This window comes from Vulpes vulpes, chromosome 15 (assembly GCF_048418805.1).
Source record: "Vulpes vulpes isolate BD-2025 chromosome 15, VulVul3, whole genome shotgun sequence".
NCBI classification, from domain to species: domain Eukaryota; kingdom Metazoa; phylum Chordata; class Mammalia; order Carnivora; family Canidae; genus Vulpes; species Vulpes vulpes.
Window position 1 is genome coordinate 71,312,257 of NC_132794.1, and position 22,236 is coordinate 71,334,492.

At 37.3% G+C, this 22,236-nt stretch overlaps 1 protein-coding gene across 2 annotated transcripts in view; it reads left to right on the forward strand.

The window, feature by feature from the left end:
- The window catches only part of IQCH (IQ motif containing H), a 211,794-nt gene that overhangs the window by 76,791 nt on the left and 112,767 nt on the right, over positions 1-22,236 (forward strand). Inside the window, exons 7-9 of one of the 2 annotated variants that reach the window (XM_072738887.1) lie at positions 7,325-7,404; positions 9,405-9,443; positions 22,070-22,236. The exon at positions 22,070-22,236 is cut by the window's right edge and continues 385 nt beyond it. In XM_072738887.1, coding sequence (XP_072594988.1) covers positions 7,325-7,404; positions 9,405-9,443; positions 22,070-22,236 — 286 coding nt within the window. The remainder of the gene's footprint in view (positions 1-7,324; positions 7,405-9,404; positions 9,444-22,069) is intronic. The other variant, XR_011997435.1, reaches the window with a different exon arrangement.

Below are 22,236 nucleotides of genomic sequence, written 5' to 3' on the forward strand. Positions count from 1 at the left end.
CAGACTGGGAATTCATATTTCAAAACATATTGAAATATATTAAATAATTTTTGTCCAGAAGATATAAAGAACACTTGAAATTCAATAAGAAAACAAGCAACTCAATAACCTAACAGACAAAGGATTAGAAAAAAATGTTACCAAAGAAGATATATGATGGTAGATAGGTAAGTGAAAGCATGCTTAACATAATTAGTTACTAGGGAAATACAAATTAAAACAAGTCTTAATATATTTAAGATAATTGAAATCATACCATGCATCTTTTCTAATCAGAATGGTATGAAACTAGAAATCAGTTATAAGAGAAAAACTGGAAAATTCACAAATATGTGCTGCTTAAACAACATGCTCCTGAACAATCACTGGGTCAAGAAGAAATCAAAAGGCAGTAAAAAAAAAAATCTTGAGACAAAAATTGAAACACAACATCACCTATGGATGCAAAAAAAAAAAAAAAAACAGTTCTAAGAGAGAAGCTTAAGCAATAAACACCTATGCTAAGGAAACAGAAAGATCTCAAATAAGCAACCTAACTTAACACCTTAAAGAACTAGAAAAAGAAGAATATACTAAGCTCAAATTTATAAGGAAGGAAATAACAAAGATCAGAGTGGAAATAAACAGAGACTAGAAAGATAGAAGAAAATATCAATAAAATGAAGAGGTGGTTTTTTGAAAAGATAAACAAAACTGACAAACCTCTAGCTAGACAAACTAAGAAAAAAAAGAGAAGGCTCAAATAAAATCAGAAATGAAAGTGGAGACATTACAAGTGATGATAATGCAGAAATACTAAGGATCATAAGAAATCACTATGAGTGGGGGTGCCTATGTGGCTCGGTTGGTTAAGTATCTGAGTTCGGCTTAGGTCCTGATCTCAGGGTCCTGGGTTCCAGCCCCATACCCAGCTCTGTACTCAGTGGGGAGTCTGCTCCTCCCCTTCCCTCTCCTTTTGCCCCTCCCCCTACTCATGCTCGCTGTCTCTGTCTCTCAAATAAATAGTCTTTCAAAAAAAGACAAATTTAAAAAAAAATAAAATAAAAAATAAAAAAAATTAAAAAAGACAAATTACTATGAACAATTATATACCAAGATTTAGATAGCTTAGAAGAAATGGATAGATTTCTAGAAACATAAACTTACAAAGTTTGAATCATGAAGAAATAGAAAATCTGAAGAGACCAATTACTAGTAAGGAGATTGAATGAATAATCAAAAACTTCCCCATAAAGAAAGGCTTCACTGGTGAATTCTATCAAGCATTTAAAGAAAAAAATTTGCCAATCCTTCTCAAATTCCTTAAAAACAAATAGAATAGGGGCATTTCCAGACTCATTTTGTAAGGCCAGCATTATCCTCAGACCAAAGCAGACAAGAAAAGAAAATTACAGGCCAACATTCCTGATAAACAAAGATTCAAAAAATCATTAATAAAATATTAGCAAACTCATTTTACAACACATTTAAAGAACCATACACCATGATCAAGTAAGATTTATTCCTGGATACAAGGATGATTCAACATATGTAAATCAATAAAGATAATATATCACATTAAAAAATGAAGGATAAAAATCATATGATCATCTCGATGGATACAGAAAAAGCATTTGACAAAATTCAGTATCCTTTCACAAGAAAAACTCTCAATAAATTGTATATAGAAGAAATTCACTTCAACATAATAAAAGCTAACATTATACTCAATGACAAAAAGCTAGAAGTTTTTTCTCTAAGATCAGGAACAAGACAAGGATGTCCAGTCTTGTCACTTTTATTCAACATAGTTCTAGAAGCCCTAGCCAGAGCAATAAGGCAAGAAAAATAAATAAAAAACAGAAAGGAAGAAGTAAAATTATCTCTGCAAACGACATATTCTGTATAGAAAACCTTAAGGACACCACCAAAAAGTGCTTAGAAGTAATAAATGAACGCATAAAGCTGTAGGATACAAAATCAACACAAAAATTAATTGCATTTCTATACACTAAAATGGAAATGTCAGAAAGAGAAATTAAAAAAATAATCTTTACAATAGCATAAGTAAAATATTTAGGAATAAGTTTAACCAAGCAAATGAAAGACCTATATACTGAAAACTATAAAACACTGATGAAGGAAACTGAAGAAGACACAAATAAATGGAAACATATTCCATGTTCATGAATTAGAAGAACTAATTTTGTTAAAAGGCCATACCACTCAAAGCAAACTATAGACTTGGTGCAACCCCTATTAAATTCCAATGGCATTTTTTAAATAAAAATAGAAGAAACAATCCTAATATTTATGTGGAACCACAAAAAACCCTAACTAGGGAAAACAATCTTGAAAAAGAAGAAAACTGGAGATATCACATTTCTTGATTCCAAACTATATTACAAAGCTTTGATAATCAAAACAGAATGGTAGTGGCATTAAAAACAGATACATAGATCAATAGAACAGAATAGAGAATCCAGAAATAAAACTATGTTTTTATGGTCAATTAATTACTGTTTCAACAAAGGATCCAAGAAAATATAATGGGAAAAGGATAATTTCATCAGTAAATGGTATTGGGAAAACTGGACAGCAATGGTAAAAAGAATGAAACTGGACCACGATCTTGTATCATACACAAAAATTAATTCAAAATGGATTAAAGACCTCAACATAATTCCTGAAACCATAAAACTCCTAGAAGAAAGCACAGGGATAAGCTCAATGATTTTTTGAATTTGAAACCAAAAGCAAAGGCAACAAAAGCCAAAATTAAAAAGGAGCCTACATCAAACTAAAATGCTTCTGCATGGCAAAAGAAACCACCAACAGAATAAAAAGTTAGCTTTTGGAATGGGATAAAATATTTGCAACCCACAAATCCAATAAAGGGTTAATATACAAAATATATTAAGAAACTCATACAACTCAATAGCCCAAAAACAAAACAAAACAAAAGAGCAAAACAAACAAAAAAACCCAAATAACCCAATTTAAAAATCAGAAAAAGGACCTGAACAGACATTTTTACAAAGAAGATGAACAAAGGGCCAACAGGGACATGCAAAGGTGCTCAACATCACTAATCATCAGGGAAATGCAAATCACAACCACAATGAGCTATCGCCTCACACCTGTCAGAGGGGCTATCATCGAAAAGACAAGAGAACAAAGGCTAGCAGGTGGTGGAGAAAAGGGAATCATTGTGTACTGTTGGTGAAAATGTAAACTAGTAAAGCTACTAGGGGAAATAGTATGGAAGTTTCTCCGGAAATTAAAAATAGAACTACCATCTGATCAGCAATCCCACTTTGGGGTATAAAGGAAACAAAATCATTATCTCAAGAGATATCTGTACTCCCATGTTCACTGCAGCACTATTCATAATAGCTAAGTATGGACACTATTTACATGTCTGTAGATGGATGAATGGAAAAAGGAAATGTGATATATACACACACACATATATAACACAAATATATATAAATATGTATGTGTATATATATATATATATATATATATATATATAGTGTTCATCTTTTAAAAAGAAGGAAATCCTGCCATTTGCAACAACATGGATGAATCTGGAGGGTGTTATGCTGAGTGAAATAAGCCAGTCAGAGAAAGACTAAATGCTGCATGGTATCACTCATATGTGGAATTTTTTAAAAAGTCAAATTTACAGGAACAGTAGAAAAATTATTGCCAAGGACTGAGAGGTAGGTAGAGGTTGGTAAAAAGGGTATGAACTTTCAGCTATAAAATGAATAATGTCTGAAGATCTAATGGTGACTAGAGTTGATAATGATATATTGCATAATTGACACTTGCTAAGAGAGTAGAACTTAAATGTTCCATTAATTTAAAAAAAAGATAAGTGAGATGATGGATGTGTTAATTAACTAGATGGGAGGGAATCCTTCCACTCTACATACATATATCAACACCCGCAATGTACAGTCTAAATATATTATAGTTTTTATATGTCAATTATGTGTCAGTTATACCTCAATAAAACTGAAATTTAAAAATAGAGAGGGCACAAATAATATTAAAATGAAAAAAGATATATAGAATTTTTTAGAAATAGTATGATAGGTCTATGCCAATATGTATTTTTTTAATGAAAGGAGGATAATTGCCAAAATTAACTCAAGAAAAGTATAAAACTTAAAGAAAACAATACCATTAGATTATTTGAATTGGTGGTCAAAAATATATCTCTGTCTTAAACAACACATGTGGATGTGTGCGCACATATACGTACACAAAAATATACCAGAGGAAAAAGGGCCTCAGGCCTTTGATAGACAACTTTTACCAACTTAAAAGATCAGTGATCCTTGCCTAAACCATTCCATAGAAAAAGAAAAGCTTGCCAAGTGATTTTATGAAGCTATTACTTTGGTATCAAAACTGGATGAGGATAGTGCCCAAAAAAAAAAAAAAAAAAAAAGTTCGATCTCAGGAACACAGAGGCAAATATTCTAAATAAAAGTTAGCTTTTTAACCTTCATTGTGATAAGGAAGAATGTGAGGAAAAGTCAACATTAGAAAAATCAAACAAGACCTCTGAGCAGATTGGAAGTATGAGAGGATTTTCTGACCCTGATGACTGCCTTCAACGAAAACCCCAGAGCCAACAATATTCTTACTAGGCAAACTTGGGAAGCATTCTATCTTTCCATGAAAAGCAGAGATGGTTCCAGAGTGACCACAGCTGCCACCGTCCTTGAGGCTCTGGTACACACAATAAAACAAAGAATGGAATGGAGACAAGGCGGTGGGGGAGAAAGGGGCATCAGCCAGGAACATATGGGACTGCAAATATCAGAAAACCTAACCACCAGTGGCTTAAACAATGAGGAGTTCATTTGTTTCACATGTAAGAAATCAGGATGTAGGCAGTGTAGGGCCGGTGGTACTCATCAAAAGAATCGGAATAGCTCTCTTTCTGCTTTATCTTCTTTGGATGTTTGATTTCAGCCTCATGCTTGCCACTTCATGGCTATAACACCTCCTGCAGATTTGGGTCTTAATGTACATATTCAGTGCAGGAAGGGGGGAAAAAGTGGTACCAGTCTCTTCCCAGAAGCCCCTGGATGGACTTCCCCTTACAGCTCACCAGTCATGTGGCTACTGTGAGCTATAAGTCTGGGAAAGTCAATATCTAGGGATAGGATTAGGGTTAGGGTTAGGATTTGGGATATATACTAAATTCTTAGTATTGTAAGTTATGCCTGGTACAACCCATTCATGAAAATTCTTTGTTGGATATTAAATATATTTACTATTTGGGCCATACTCACTCTAAAACATTTGTTGTATATCTAAAATTAAAATTTAACTGTGTGTCCTCTAAAAGATTTTTTTTTCTAAATCTGGTATCCTTAGGAGCTGGGCATATTGGGGGAAAAATTAGGTTCTAAAATTAGCAAGAAAGAAGGACTATTGGGCAGGTACATATCAGTAACTACCATAGAAGCATACAGGTTTATCCAGAAAGACAAGATCTTTTTCCCTGGACATTAACTCTGGCAAAGCTCATCATACAGATTTTTCCAGAAGGAAAACTGAGTAGCAAATTATAGGCAGTATCTTATGATGCAATTTTGGTGAAGACATAGATACATTCTTCAAATTCATGTGTCCCTTAAAATTTAAGGCTACATGCAGTTATAATTCAGTAACAGAATTTCTGCAGGTAACCAAGAAAAACTTTATAAAATTTTTAGATATACAATTAACTGTGGATCACTCATATGAAATTACAAATATTTTAGATCTTTATCTACCAGATTTCATTAAAAATTTACTGAAATTCTTTTTTAAATTATGCCTATTTAAAAACTTGGCAGCTGCTGTTTTGTTTCAACATGAAAACCTAACCATAAATCTCACTTCTCTGTAGGAACCTGATAATTTAACCAAAAGTATACTGAGCCTGCAGACAATAGGAATAACAGGGCAGGAGAGCATAGAGGTCAAGGCAACACTTGTAGGCTTAAAATGGATTATCTCAACGCCCGCAATGTACAGCCAAATGCCAGGCTCAGGGATGGTGATGGGCAGTTTCACAGTCAGGGAGGCTCCCTGGAAGCCAAGAAAACTGAAAACCCAGGTCAAACCAAGTTGGTCAGAGGCAACCAACAAATGTCTTCTATGGAGATGAATTTTAGTGATTAGACTCTAGAATTCCTGCTACTTTTTAAGAGATGGCTGAAGAGATTGCTTACAGCCAACTTGAGGCAATGTGAAAGAGCCCAGAACTCAAGGTGGGATTCCAAATTGTGTACTGATGTGCTGTATTTGTATATATATAAATATATATATATATATTTAAATAAATACTGATGTGCTGATCAGTATTTGCCCATTCTTACAAATGGCCAGATTGTTGTTCTAAAATAGACAGAAAGGGATTTGGACTAAGGGAGTTGAAGAAGCCTCACTCCTTTGACTCAATTAACTATATACATAAATTATTTTTAATTTTCTTTCTTGGAAGGAATAGTGTAAGGATTTTTCTCTCCTGAGAATGTCAGACTTGAACTATTTGTAAAAGGCTGATGGATTTGCTGCCAGGCAACAGGAGAGATGTGATTTCTCTCCCAAGTAGCAGGTAGGCCTACCCACCTATGGACCAGATCTCTAAACGTTGTTGCTTCAAGATTTAATTTCAAAAATGATATTTACTCTCTTTTCACTTGTATTATTTCCCCCAAGGCATTTAAATTCTTCAGAATTGTCTTTTTTAGTGGCCACACAGTACAATAGTCCATCATATATAGTTATATCAACTTCCCTATTAAATGAACTTGGGAATATGGCTCCTTGAAGAAATCTTATAGCAAAACATTTTTTAAAGATTTTATTTATTTATTTGGGGGGCAGAGATAGGGGGAGGGGCAGAGGGAAAGGGACAAGCAGACTCCCCGCTGAGCGTGATGCTCAACACAGGGCTCAATCCCAGGACCCTGAGATCATGACCTGAGCAGAAGGCAGAGGCTTAACCAACTGAGCCACCAGGTGCCCCACAAAACATTTTTATGTGACAAATATTACTTTCTAATATGCCTGGTTTTAAAATGTGCCTTTTCAACTGGGCAGTGTGCACAAAAGGAGCTGACCTTATACTCTAATGGAACAGTTGTCCTCTCATTCTTCTTGCTTTGCTTTTGAAGTCAACGATCACAAATGTTTCATTGAATTGATATAGGCCAGACTATAGTGAACAGTGACAGAGCCACTTGACTTTCAAGTGGCAAACCCAGTAGCATCCACCCAGTGACTCAGCCTTTTTCTGGAAGAGGTAACGTTGCACCACCTCCATCCACAGCCCCTTTCACTATACCTCAGAAACCACAGCTGATTCCAGTGGAAGCAACGAAGTTATCTCCCAAGAAACGAAGATCACAGGTATTCATGCTTCTTTTTTTAAAAAAATATTTTTAATTTATTTATGTGGGGGAGAGAGAGAGAGAACACAAGTGTGAGGGGACAGGGGCAAAGGGAGAAGCAGGCTCCCACGCTGAGTAGGAAGCCTAATGGGGGGCTCAATCCTAGGACTCCGAGATCATAACCTGAGCCAAAGGCACTTAACTGACTGAGCCACTCAGGTGCCCCTCATGCTTCTAATTAACAAGCAAATTGTTATTTCCAATATTCTCAGTGAGATGTTTGGTAATATACACATATTATAGAATTGTACCATTCACATAGAAATAAATACTATTTTGGTTGCTGGGATGCATTTGATTTTAAAGGGGGATTGCTGTACAAGTACATACCATGGCATTGTCCACAAAGTATTAAAAAATTCAATCATGCCACATGTTACGTTGTAAGATTAACTAAATGTGCCAATCTGTACCCCTAGCTGGTCAAGAGTCCAGGAATCCGGAATACAATAGCTCTTGCTTTATATCCATATCCCTGTTGCGTATGGTATGGTCTTATGAGGTTTTACTCTACTTCATTTGTCTTTAAGCATAGAATAAAAGCAAGCGCTCCAGTTTTGCACAGATATCCTAATGAGGAAAGGGAAGAAATTCTGTATTCTCTAACATTAGGACCTCATGGTTCAATATAATTAATCCTCATGGAGATTTTCTGGGTTTATAGGTGCTGGACTTTTGAAGCTTGCTTTCTTATGTTTATGAGCCACAGAGTTGTGATAATTGAAACTTTTCACTACAAAAAGGAGACAGCTGGCAGTGTCTTTTTCTGGGCTTACCCTATGTGGTCATATTTACAGCTGCTCCCATTTAAAAAAAAAAAGGCAAGGAAGAGAAATGCAAGAGTGGCAGAGAAGAAATGAATCGTACTGTCTCCACATAGTAGACTGTTACCTGCTCTTCCCAGACCTTCATCTTAATGTCCAAATCTTCCTTAAGATGCCTTCCCTGTATTTGCAGCGCTGGTGGGCTGTGTCCCCTTAAGAGATTTCCAAGCTGTTTATGTAGCAGCGTGTCATGTGACTCCCCAGTTGCCATGGCAAATATTTGTGTTTCATGAAAAATGTGGGTAAAAAAAAAAAAATCAATGTAAATGGCCAAATCCCTAGACAGACAGGCCTTCAGGCTAGTGTTTGGCCTGCACCACGATTGTTTCAAATTCAGCTGTTTCACAGGCTGTGCGAAGGCCACGGGCTAATGTGCATAATGGGAATAGGCAGGGGCACCTGTTTTGATTCTCACCATGTTTGAGCTCTCAAGCCCCACAGTGTTAGACAACAGATCTACAGGTAATACAGACATGACGAGGTTTTGTGCAGTAATCGACCTTTCTCAGAAGAAAAAAAAATTGTTTTGATAATGACACTTTTCGGAGTGCTAATTAGTCCTGCCTTTAATTTCCTCTCTGTTGACTTCACAAAGCTTTCCCCTACTGCTGGAGCAGTAATATTTAAAGACTCTTTCCTGTGGTCCCAAACTGGTATAGTTCTGAATTGACTCTTCAGTGGTAAATGTAATTATTCATACGCTCTGTGAAGAGCATCCTAGCATGGAAATTAAAAGGCTAACAGAAACACTGACAGAGCCAGAGCAGACCTTGGATCCGTATCCACCACCGGGCGATGTGGTGCCACATGGAGAAACCCTTTCTTGGAAATACTTCTTTAAGGGTCCCCTAGAAGCAGGACTTGGCATCTGACTGTAGTTGTTTTTGTAAATATTTACTTTGTCAAACTCTCTCTTCCAATCAAACAGGGCTCTTGGCAAGCAACGCAGCATTGTCTGGGGTGGGAAAGGTCTTTCTAATTATTAGCTCCTGCTTGCATAGAAAGAGGGAACAGGCTGGCCCAGCGGGGGGAGCCAGGGGAAGGAGGCGGAGGGAGGCTCTGTGCTTCTATTTGTTTTGTAAAATTGCCCACGAGAGTCATTTTGATTTCAACTGTGTCTCATTCTTCATTGTAGGGGAAAGGCAAAAGGTCAAGAGGACATCATGATAGGAAGGTCTGTAATTTGTGTGACTAGTTGAAATTTGGGGTTTGTCACCTGATGTCCCTTCCTTTGGCTGCAGGGCAAAAGTATGGGAGGCGGGTTGACAGCTGGAGACTGCAACAAAAGTTCTTTTGCTCTTCTTTTATAAAAGAAATTAGATCATGTATTTAGAAAAAAAATAAATAAAGGTTTATTTAAAGTGAAAAACCTCCCCTCCCCAACCCCCACCCATTCAGTTAGGACTGAATTACTTCTCAGGCTTCAATCCAGAAAAGTGATTTAGCATACTCGAAATGTGGCTGAATCACAATGGTCTTCACCCTCAGTCTATGATTCTCATCTTTTAAAAATCAACTTAAAAATAAATAAAATGAAAAAATAATAAATAAATAAAATGTGAAAAAAATTCCCTTGTCCCCCTGCATGTGCTGGCATGTGTACATGGGTGTGTATGTGTGCATTCATACACACGTGCACATGCACACACACTGCATATATGAGGTGATTAGTAAGGGTATAGGATTTAGAATTAAGCTACCTAAAACCAATAAGGTAACCAAAACGTTGGGAGAATGAAATAATTCCCACAAACACAAGTACATGCCAGTAAGGAACATTCCCCTGGGCCATGAGTGAGTAATAAAAGTTCTAAACTTGAAGCAGGAAAGAGCTGGATTCTTCTCTTACTAATAGAGGAATTTTTAGCAAGTCACTTAAATTCTCAGTGCCTCACTTCCTCCTCTGACAAATGGGGATAATAACTCCTTTCTCATAGGTTTGTTATGTTTGTGCTGTCAATGTGTGTGGAAGTGCTTTGGCATTATAAAGCACCTGTTAACAGAATTCACTGGCTTATTTTTAGGCCTCCCTTCTAGGCCTCCCTTCCTTTGGGGATCTTATCATAAGGAATTTCAGAGGGAGCTTAGCCTCCCGTTTTTAAGGAAAAATAGCCCACCTTTTAGGTCTCGTATTTCTGCAGAGCTGTGACAGGACAGAGCTGTGTTTACAGCAATGACTGCATACAGTCCTTCCAAACCTAAACCAATCAGTCCTGGATACACTAATCAATGAAATCAGAACCTTCCCTCCAGCCTCCCTTGACTTCTTGCTATGAGGAAATTGTGAGCTGGCTCCTACACTTTAAAAATAGGATGTGGTTTAAGAACACTAGGTATGATGTATCTGGAATATTTATAGTGGCGGACGTTGATCGAGCATGTTCTTAGAACATGGCGCTAAGCATCTTCCCCACCCACTGAATGTTCACAGCAGCCCTAGAACCTCTGTAGTGTCATTGTCCCCAACCCCACATAGTTGGTAAAAGGGTATGGAGGATCCAGGTGAAAGAACGAGGCTCCAGAGTCTACCCTCCTACACACAAGGTTATGAACTCTTCTACGTGCACTAGTTTTCCAAATGTTACTACTGCTATGATTATAACTACCACAACCACAACCACAACCACTACCACTACAACTAGCACTTACACATATCATGTGCTTACTCTGGTCCATGGATTGGCTCACTTCATTTGACAACATCTCTCTGCAGTAGGTACTATTATTATTCCCATTTTCCTGGAAGGACCCAAATATGGAGAAGTTAAGGTCATCCACCTAGTAAGTGACAGAGCCAGCATACAGAACTGGGCTATGTGGCTGCCAGAGTCCTAAAGCCTTAGAGATATTTTAAACTTTCCATAATTTTTGGTGGAAATCTTTCTAAAAGATTTCCCTATCTCTGCTTTCCTACTGTAATCTAACATTTTCTCTCCCCGGCATCATGTATGCAGAGAACCCATTTCTGGTCATTTTTCATTTGCTTCCTTCACTCTCAGGACAGTGTTTGTCACCTCTGCTGTCACGTCTGCTTTCATGGGCTCTTTCAGGAGCCCTTCCTGTCTTCTAGATCATTAACCAAGTAACCAAGACTCAAGAAGTGAAAGGATAAATTTGAGTCAGTCAGGCTTTGCACAAGGATCCAAGGAATAGCATAATAAGCAGGGGCAGACTTTGTAATTATGGCAAGAAATCTGAGGCCTTTATTTCCAGGGCTTTAGTTCAAATGTTTAAAGTTGCTGAAATTGCCTCTCTCAGCAAATACATCTTTTTATTATCTCAAGTCAGGCATGTTAACAACTATGTCAATATCCACTTAATTTCAATTAATATTTCGAAAATAAAAAAAATCTCTTGTGGGTAAAACAAGCAAACATTTATTGGATGTAAGGGTCCAGGTTAAATTCATGAGTGTGTTTGCTTCTGGAAATTGGAGAGGGAAAAGAATGAGCTAAAAAGAGAGGATTTCAGTTGTACCTTATGTGCTGTTTTTTTTTTAAATTTCAAAATATATATAAATATACAAATATTTTAAATACATCTAATTTTTATTATAAACACATAAAATATAGTATTATTTTTAAATGTAAAAGATTTAAATATATTTTTTGTCTTCCTTGCTTCATATATATATATCATATATACATTATATATATCCTGTATTATCTAATGTTATCTAATTCAACCTCATGTAGAGTCCCCTGATTTAAACTACTGGACTTTTATTGTTTGCTTTCTTACATTTATGAGCCATAGACAAATATATATATATATATATAAACATGTAATATACATTTGTATATATAATATATAGAGAGCAAGCAAAGAAGACAAAATATTAACATGTGCCCATGGTAGCTTTTTTATATGATTCTCTATACTTTTCTGCATTTTCAAAACTTTTTCCAAATTAAAGAAGAAAAAAAACAAAATTCTACTTTGTAAGACATATCTCTGCTGTAAAATCTACTTTGGTACAGAAAGAATAGGTTTGGGTGATAACCTTTTAATATCAATTTTGAGGTCTTGCTTTTCTTAGTCATTGTTATATTGTTACTTTCTTTAATATTTCCCCAGTGTATACTCTCAATCCTTATGTTAAAAATTGTGATTATTTTACAGGTGAGTCCGTTGAACTATTTTTTTTAAGATGTTATTTATTTATTCATGAGAGACACAGAGAGAGAGACAGAGACATAGGTAGAGTGAGAAGTAGGCTCCCTGTGGGCAGCCTGACGCAGGATTCAGTCTCAGGACCCTGGGATGATGACCTGAGCCAAAGGTTGACACTCAACCACTGAGATACCCAGGCACCCCTAGTTGAACTATTTTAATCAGGTAACATATATGACAGTGATACTGCCCTTGTACAATCTCATTTCCCCAATCTGTATAATGCGGGGATTAGACCAGCTTGGGTTTTTTTAGAAAATTTCCATAGTCCCTACAACGCTCACCCCAAGACCCCCAAGAAAAGGAAAAAAGCCAAAGTTCCCAGTAGGCAGGGCTCTAGACCCCTCACACCCACAGCAGCTATGTTAATTGTGTCTATCTTTACTATTAGATTGTATTGTTTCTGAGCAAAGTGTTCCAAGTCTGAAAACACATACTTTGAAAACCTTACCAGGAAGTATCTAGCAGCAGCATTTAGTTTCAATGTGACCCATCTACTCAAGGGAATAAGCCCACTTCTTTTTAAATTTTTATTGAAGTATAATTAACACAGAGCCTACAATATAACGATTCAATAATGTGCACTCATCACAAATGCTCATCACAAGTGTATCCTTAATCCCCTTCACCTATTTCACCCAACCTCCCCAAACCTCCCCTCTGGAAACTGCAAGTTTGTTCTCTGTATCTAAAAGTCTGTTTTTTTTTGTTTGTCTCTTTTTTCTTTGTTCATTTGTTCTGTTTCTTAAATTCTACATACAAATGAAATATGGTATTGATCTTTCTCTGACTTATTTCACTTAGCATTATACTCTTTAGATCTGTACACATTATTGCAAATGGCAAGATCTCATTCTTTTTTATGGTCGAGTAATATTCCATTACACACACACACACACACACACACACACGGAACATCTTTCTATATCCATTCATCTATGGATGGACACTTGGGCTGCTTCCATACCTTGACTATTGTAAACAATGTTGCTATCAATACAGGGGAACATATTTTTAAGTTGTGTCTTTGTTTTCTTTGGGTAAATACCCAGTAGTGGAATTACTGGATCATATAGTAATTATATTTTTTAATTTTTTGAGGAAATTCCATACGGTTTTCCATTGTGGCTGCAATAGTCTGCATTCCCACCAGCAATGCAAGGGGGTTCCTTTTTCTCCACATCCTCACCAACCTTGCTATTTCTTGTGGTGTTGATTTAAGCCATTCTGACAGGTGTGATGTGATATCTCATTGTGGTTCTTATTTGCATTTCCCTGATGGTCAGTGATGTTGAACATTGTTTCATGTGTCTGTGGGCCATCTGTATGTCTTCTAGAAGAAAACATAGGCAGTAATTTCTTTGACACTGGCTATAGAAAAATTTTTCTAGATCTGTCTCCTCTAGCAAGGGAAACAAAAACAAAATTAAACTACTGTGACTACAAAAAAAATAAAAAGCTTGGGACACCTGGGTGACTCATCGATTAAGCACCTTCTTTTGGCTCAGGGTGTGATCTTGGAGTCCCGGGATCCAGTCCCACATTGGGCTTCCTGCATGGAGCCTGCTTCTCCCTCTGCCTGTGTCTCTGCCTCTTTCTCTGTGTCTCTCATGAAGAGATAAATAAAATCTTTTTAAAAAATAAAAGAAAAAAATAAAAAGCTTTTGCACATCAAAGAAAACCATCAACAAAACAGAAAGGCAACCTACTGAATGGGAGAAAAAAATTGTGAATTACATATCCAATAAGGGGTTACTATGCAAAATATATAAAGAACTTACAAAACTCACCATCAAAAAACTGCAAATAATCCAATTTAAAAATGGGCAGAGGACATGAATAGCTATTTTTCCAAATCAGCATACTTCTTGAAGAGCACACAGTGCCTCCCCGATGGGGTTTGTGCCCAGCACAATGCAGTCTCCTTTTTTGTCTTGTTTTAAAGGGTCATAGAGAGGGCAGGTGGCACTTTGGCAAGAATTGGAGTTCTACAACCTGAAGATACAAGATGAGATTCAGAAGGAAGTCTAGGACTGCTCTTTCCTTTTACATTCACTTTCCCTCCTTAAACCTCACTTAATTTACCTTCTTAATGGAAGAAAAGGAAAAAGAAAATTCAAAAACAGAAACAAAACCTGTGGCATCCTTTAAAACCATTTGTTTTTTCTAATTCACTAGCAACTTCCACCCTCACCTATTGCATGACATGAACTTCCAAAGTGAATTAAAATCATACAGCTTTATATGCAAAGCAATATTTTGTCTTGTAAGAAGTAATTGAGAAAAAAATACTTATAAAATTGTCTTTATTTCTCTTCATGGCATCTAAGTATCTACTTCTATTGCCTGGGACTAACAATTTTACTTATAGGAAAAAAGGTTATCAATAAGCCACAAAATAATCTTGATTTTTTTACTTTATCTTTTTTATTCATCAAACTATGACCTGATCCTTCATAGAAAATTTGGAAGGTTCAGAAAAGAGGGAAAAAAATGCCTAAATATGAAAAAAAAAAAGTCGTATAATACCATATCCCTTTGGCATTATTTAAACTTTGGCATGGTCCTCTGTTGTTTTCATACAGTATATTCAACTGTGATCCATCTCTTTTCTTCTAACAATTTATCATAAGCCTTTATATATATGACTTAAAAGTCTTCATAAAACATTTTTAATGGCTATTATCCTATTGTTTGATATTAAATTATAAATATCAGATTATTAATAACTATTCTAATTATTGATAAATTAAATCATTTCCTGTTGCAAATAAAACTACCATGAACATCTTTCGTATTTGTACGTAAATCTTTGTATTTAAGCTACTTCCTAGCAGAATTCCTTAGTCAAGGGATAGACATTTTCAGTAGTCTATTAGTGCTTCAAAACTCAAGGTATGAGTTTGCAAATAACTTGTATGACTATACAACAGTTTTGTGCTGTAAACCCAGCCCAAGTGGCTATGAGCTTCATTCATTTATTAACTAATCTTCATTGACCTTTAACCTTGTACCAAGTAGTATACAAGACTTTGAAGATGTAGCAGTGAACAAAACAAACCAAGTGTTTGGCCTCTTGGGACTTATATTCTAGTGAGGAAGGCAGATATTTAATATAAGAGTCAGATAGTAATAGGTGCTATGAATTAAAATAAAACAGAATCCATATGTAGGTTTAGAGAAGGTGACAAGGTGGAGTGTTTTAAGAATTTTGCAAGTATTTCTTAGCCATCTGGGATCAACAGACTTGTTATTCACACATTTTCCTCAGGAAAACTGTAAAGTCAAGCTTTACTTTGGTGATAACAGAGATCCTTTTGGAGGCTCACTTTTCTTCCTTTATCCATGGAGAAAATGATGATGTGTCTTTTCTCAGAAATCTAGGAATCCAGGCTTCTTTTCACTCCCTACCTTCTGGGTACCCTGTGCCTATCCCAGGCAAATTCCACCCATAATTCATAATTGTCCCAAGTGGTCCTTCACTATGTCGCATTCCCTCAGAAAATATTATAAAGGTAGGAGAAAAGATAAAACCAATGCAGCAGTAAAATGAGATAGGTCTCTAGAAAAGGAAGTTTCACATCTGGCTGAAAATATATCCCATCTCTTAAAAAAAAAAAAAAAAAACAAAAAACCTTCCAGATTTTGTTCTGTTTGATCTTCAACCAGAATTTGATCCAATGATTGTTTTTGTTCCAGAAGAATACATCAGGGAGGGGGGATTTTTTTCCCTACTCAGAAAGTGCTCAGAATTCAGGAAGACTCATTTGAATAAAGATACCTTTCAAAGCAATTGCAGAAATTATCCCTTGAAAATTGCTGTTGATCTGAGTGGCCTTCACACAATTCTCTTTCTTTATAGGTCTCTGCTCAGTGAGTTCTCTATTTTTGCCTTTTATCCTCTTTATAAAGCTTAGAGATTCTGATCCTCACTTCTAATTGCTGCTTATGGCTTAAATGCAGTTTCTATGTCCTATGAACTGAGAACTATTTTGTTGATTTGTATACCCTGAAATACTGGAATATCACTCTTTGGGTTTCTCTACCCATGAGCACCTTTACATGTAGTTGGTATAAACAGCTATTCCTCTACTCCGATGTATAAGTTTCTAGAAAAAGCTTCCTATTTAAAAAAGAGAAAAGGGGGAGGGGAAGTCCCCAGGTCTTTTTCATGGTAGATGAGGTGATGTTTGGATATGTTTGCCTTCGATTTGATGGTTCTCATAGCTCCAGAAGTTTATTAAACAACACATATCATTTAATAAGGGGTAACACTTTAATCATAGACACACAGAGTGTCAAAATCAGAAGTACCCTGAATGATCCCCTAATGGAAACTAATACCACATGGGAGAAGTGACTTCCTAAAGCCATGTAGTAAGGTGGTAATAGCCTAGATCCTAAGTCTTCTCACTTCAAATCCATCACCTTCCTACCATGCCATGGTTCATTAGCATGTTCATAGGGGTTAGTTTAACAGACTGCTTTCCAAATAAGAAAGAAACAGCAGGTCAGGGCCAGGTTGGCTCTGATGTAGGAGGTGGTAAAAAGAAGGTTGAATGAGCAGAGCACAGCTTGGTAAGAGGCCATGTAGGGAGTTCTGGACAGTTAGAGCTGTGGGCATGGATGGTATAGGTATCCATGGGGCAGCCAGCTATGTGATCTTGGGTAAATCACTTAACCTCTCTGTTTCCTATCTATGGTGATAATCACATGGACTGGGACGCCCGGGTGGCTCAGAGGTTGAGCGTTTGCCTTTGGCTCAGGGCATGATCCTGGGGTCCGGGATTGAGTCCGCATCAGGCTCCTTGCAGGGAGCCTGCTTCTCCCTCTTCCTATGCCTCTGCCTCTCTCTGTGTGTCTTTCATGAATAAATAAATAAAATTTTTCTTTAAAAATCACATGGACTGGATAATCACATGTACTGTGAAAGGTTCCTTACACGTGTTACGATCTTCACAGCAATTCTGCAGGGATTCCTCATTTTTAGAAATGAGAAACATTTAAGTTTAGAGAGGATGTTATCTTAGCTTAGACACCCATAGCAAAATACCATAGGCTGGGTGGCATAAACACATTTATTTCTCATGGTACTGGAGGCTGGAAGTGCAAGATCAGGATGCCAGGATGGTTGGGTTCTGGTGAGGGCCCTTTTCCTGGTGTGCAAGCAGCTACCTTCTTGCTGTATCTTCACATGATAGAGAGATCATCTGTCTTGTGTCTCTTCTTATAAGGGCACTAATCTCATCAGGAAGCCTCCAGTCTTGTGACCTACTTCTCAAGGGTCCTACCTCCAAATACCATCACATCAAGGACCTGGCTTCAACATATGAATGTTGTGGGGACACAAAATTTCAATCCATAGCAGTTGATAACTTGTCCAAGAGTACGTAGCAGACAATGGCAGAGCCTGGACTTGAACTCAGGTTAGTCAGACTTCAGGGCCAAGGCTCATTTCCCTAAGCCCATAGTAGCCTGTTGGAAAAAAAAGGCAAGGCCAGTGACCTTCAAGATCTGCCATGCTCTAAATTCAGTACCATAATTCTGCTGAATCCCTAAATTCTCCTTAAGTCAGCTGCTCTCTCTCTGAATATTGTTTATAACTTTCAAATAATGCTAGCCATCTGACGTAATTATATCTTTTCTATTTAAAACTTAACACATTTCAGACCCTTGATAAATATTAAAGAGCACACCAGACAAGTGACATCCCTGGCTTTCAGGGAGTAACGAACATTCCATCTCTGAGGGTCATTTCTCTCATACTCTAAATCTAAGCACTCAGAGCCATAATGATCAAGAGGAATTTATTCTTTTTCACACAACAGAATTGCCAAAGCTAGTTACTAACAGGTATGTTTGAGTATTTGAGAAAGTGAACATCAGCTTATGGATTCAAAAGCAATTTAGTCTGTCTTTCTAGGCAAATCCTTCTCTAAAAATGATACCCATGTTGGATTATCCCAAATACTTGCTGATTTGCCACCAGGATATCTTGGTTATATCTAATTTAGGGATCCTCAGCTATGGTCTAATACTACATCCACATGCTATCGACATGTGTGAGAAGAACATTTCTCATAAAGACATTCAACTTAGAAATACACACATACCTTCGTTCCCAGAGTTTTTCTTTATGGCAGTTATTTCCAAAGTTTAGGAGGTAATACTGGGCCTATCATTTTTGTTTCACACCTGTGACTTTATTGACATATGTAATCATCATCCTGCCTTCCTGTTTTTTTGTTTTGTTTTAAATTTAGAATTTTTCCTAAATAACTGCTCCAGAAATGCTCAAAATTACCTAATTAGTAGTAACACTTTGCAAATGACGTAGAGCATTTCTCAGCTAGTTGATTTGGTTAGTTAGAGCAGGATGTTAATAATTAGGCCATGGCCACAGGTTTGGGCTCTGGCAAAGCTGTGGCCAGGGTCTCAGGAAGGACCAGGGGAGAATGTGGATAGCAGGACAGAGAGCCATCCCCACTAGAAGGAAAACTATGTTGCTATTGGGTCAGTAACATCACATTGGGAGGACAGCATATCTTAAAAAAAAAAAAAATGTGGAAGGGAGATAGGAAGGAAAGAATAGAAGGAAGGAATTGAAAGAAGGAAGGTAGGAGGAGGGAAAAAAGGCAGGCAGCAAATAATTGTAGACAAGTTCATGGAGATAAATAGTAAAGGAAAAATAACAGAAGGAACCAAAATCTGAAGCACGGCATGACCTTTAATCAGGGCTCTTATTCCTAGCAGGCTGTGAAGCAGCTTTGTCTTTACCTGCTCAATGGATCCTACAATGCTGATGCACTGCTTTAATTTGGGAAGGCTTTCTCTTGAGAGACATGTCTTTTCCAGCTCTAAGTGTGAAGTGCTCCCAAGTGTGGCATTCTCTGTGACAGATGTACTACAGTTATGCTTTAGCTGACTCCAAACCCATAGCTTCCCTGTGCCTGAGTGGTCTATTTGATGTCCAAGAGTGTGTTTCCTTTGAGAACAGGTCTTTACTGGAATATCATCCAAGAAGGTAGGGAGGTATAATCCCTTTGTTCTAAAACAGCCACTGTCAAACTCTGGAACCCCATTCCTATACCAGTGCTCTTCTTTCCAAAGGTCTTAAAGGCATTTGCTGCTTTACATAGACACCCTAGGCCTATGCCTTTGGAAGGCACTGCCTGAGAGAGACTTAAGAATCCTCTTCTTCCGGGATCCCTGGGTGGCGCAGTGGTTTGGCGCCTGCCTTTGGCCCAGGGCGCGATCCTGGAGACCCGGGATAGAGTCCCACGTGGGGCTCCCGGTGCATGGAGCCTGCTTCTCCCTCTGCCTGTGTCTCTGCCTCTCTCTCTCTCTCTATCATAAATTAAAAAAAAAAAAAAAAAAAGAATCCTCTTCTTTCAAAATCTTCTCCCAAGGTTGCTCCATTTTCATGAGTCTCTGTAAGGATAAGGAACTTCAAAACCATATTTCCAAGAAAACCTGATTCCCCAGCAAACCTCTCGTCCAGAGCTGCGCTTCTTATAAAAGTCTCAAGCTCTTGGCAACAGGATCAAACACATGACTGGCAGGACCAGCCAGTTGCATACATGTCCATCTGTGATGACTGTACGTGTCTGTTTCTCACTCATGAAGCCTGGTCATTCTACTCTGAATTCTAACCTTCCCATCATCAGACTCCATTCTTGGAGGAAGGCAGTAATGTAGCCACAGGCCATTTCTGTTGGAACATGTGCCACTTGTCTTCCACTAGGAGTTGTGGCTCCTCCTGCCTGCACTGATGTCTGCTACAGGAGGCATTATTTCTCCAGCTCTCTCTTGCCCATCCATGAGGAAGGAATTGGTCTTCATCCACCAAACAGTTTGTATCCTCTTTTGGTACCTTGAGAAGATCAGAAAGGGCTAGAGTCTTGGCAAGAAGGCTTTTTCCATCATCCCTATGCCTATAACACTCTTGAGTTAAAAGTATACAAAAGCTCACTGCTGTTTAAGTCTGCCTCTAAAGGAAATCTCCCCCCCCCCCCCCCCCCGCCCCGGACTAATGCTTGCTTTTCAGCATTTTTACTTGAGATGATAGTCTAACTATTTCACTGCCTAGAACCTGAGAAAAGAAAAAGAATTTGAAGGTTTTCTTTATTTTAAAAATATTGTGTTTGCTTAATGTCGTTTAATAATAAATCATCTCTCAGCTTACTTTTCTTTTACATAGCTCTCTGCCTTGAATTTTTTATGAATTAATACTTGATTAGTAAAGACAAAGCATGAGAAATCTAATAGTAATACTCAATATAGTGCTGTGGCACCATAGTTATTGATGAATTACTTGGGTCTTTTTTTTTTTTTTTTTTGAGTCCTCCAAAAACTCTTCAAAATTCAGAAAGTAGCATAACCCTACAATTTGGTAAAGATGGGCTTATATGCCTGTAAACGCTGGCATATTGAAGACAATCTGTTCCTTAAATCCCTAAGCAAGAAGCAATCCACACAGTAAGTTGGATACCTGGCTTACAGATGAGAAGGCAGGATATGAAATATCTATGCCCTCCTGTCACATCCTCCCGGCCCCTCCAGGTCCCCAGGCCATTAGGAACATCTAGACTATGAGGCAGAGTATCTATTTTAGTAGTGCAACAGGTTTCAATGGCGAAATGTAGTGATTTCACACTGGACACAGACAACACAATTTCCGTTTCTCTCTCTTTTTTTAAGGGATATGTGTGACATATACTGCTGTTGTCACCCAAACCTCTTCTGATTTTATTTTTAAATCACATTTATCCCATTTTTTTTCATGCAGAAAAGTATAAGGGAGAAAACTGCCCATCATCCCATTCTTAGAGAACCTTCTTGGCATTTAAAAATAAATGTAGTATGTTTACATGTCTTAAAATTTCAATCAGTATGGACAGAAGCAAATGAAAAAGACAATGCTTCTTTAGTGTTGTTGTGAGATTTCAGATTCTCTCTACCCGGGCACAACTCCACTTATGTCCTCTAAGAAGATACCAGATTTAAGAATAAAAGAACATATGTCAAATGAAGCCTAGAGTAAGTGGCAAGGGTGATCACACACAAGATAATGCTCCTTGTACAAATCGCTCCTGGATATTAACAGAAGGTGGCAGAAGAACTAAAAATGCTAGAAACTGATGGCCTGTTAGAAAGTCAGAATAGACGGGACAGCTTTGATGAGCATATTTGATGTTACTGTACAGACTGCAAGAAATATTTCACCCTGTTTTTCAGGACTGGTGGATAATTTATGAATGAATGAGAAGGCAGTGACATGCTTCCATTCATGCATATTTAAAATGTAGATCACAGAGATTATGGGTTCGGCTGACCATATCAGAGTAAACTAAATGCACAACTTTTATATGATCAGTTTCCTTGAGCAATTTTATAACACTTTTATAAAAATGATAATAGCTTCGAGTGACCTCTAAGATACACTTCTGGTGATGAATTTCATGATATATACTAGCCAGATTTTCCAGTTATGACGTGTATGTAAGTCAAAACTAGGATCCACATTTTCCCAGAAATGGGTAATAAATGACAATGTGATAGTGTCTTGACCACTCATTTAAAAGACCACAATCCTATTTCATCTCTTGTGACACTTTCCTTTCACAGATCATGAAAGTCACAACACCTTTGACAGCTGTGAAATCACCATGGGATTATGACTTTTTTATTTATAATGGTGTCATAGATAAGACATCCACGGACTTCTTAGCATTCAAAGAACATTTTCATTTATCTTGGGGAAGCATTTTTTCTCTGTTGGAACACGTAGAGAA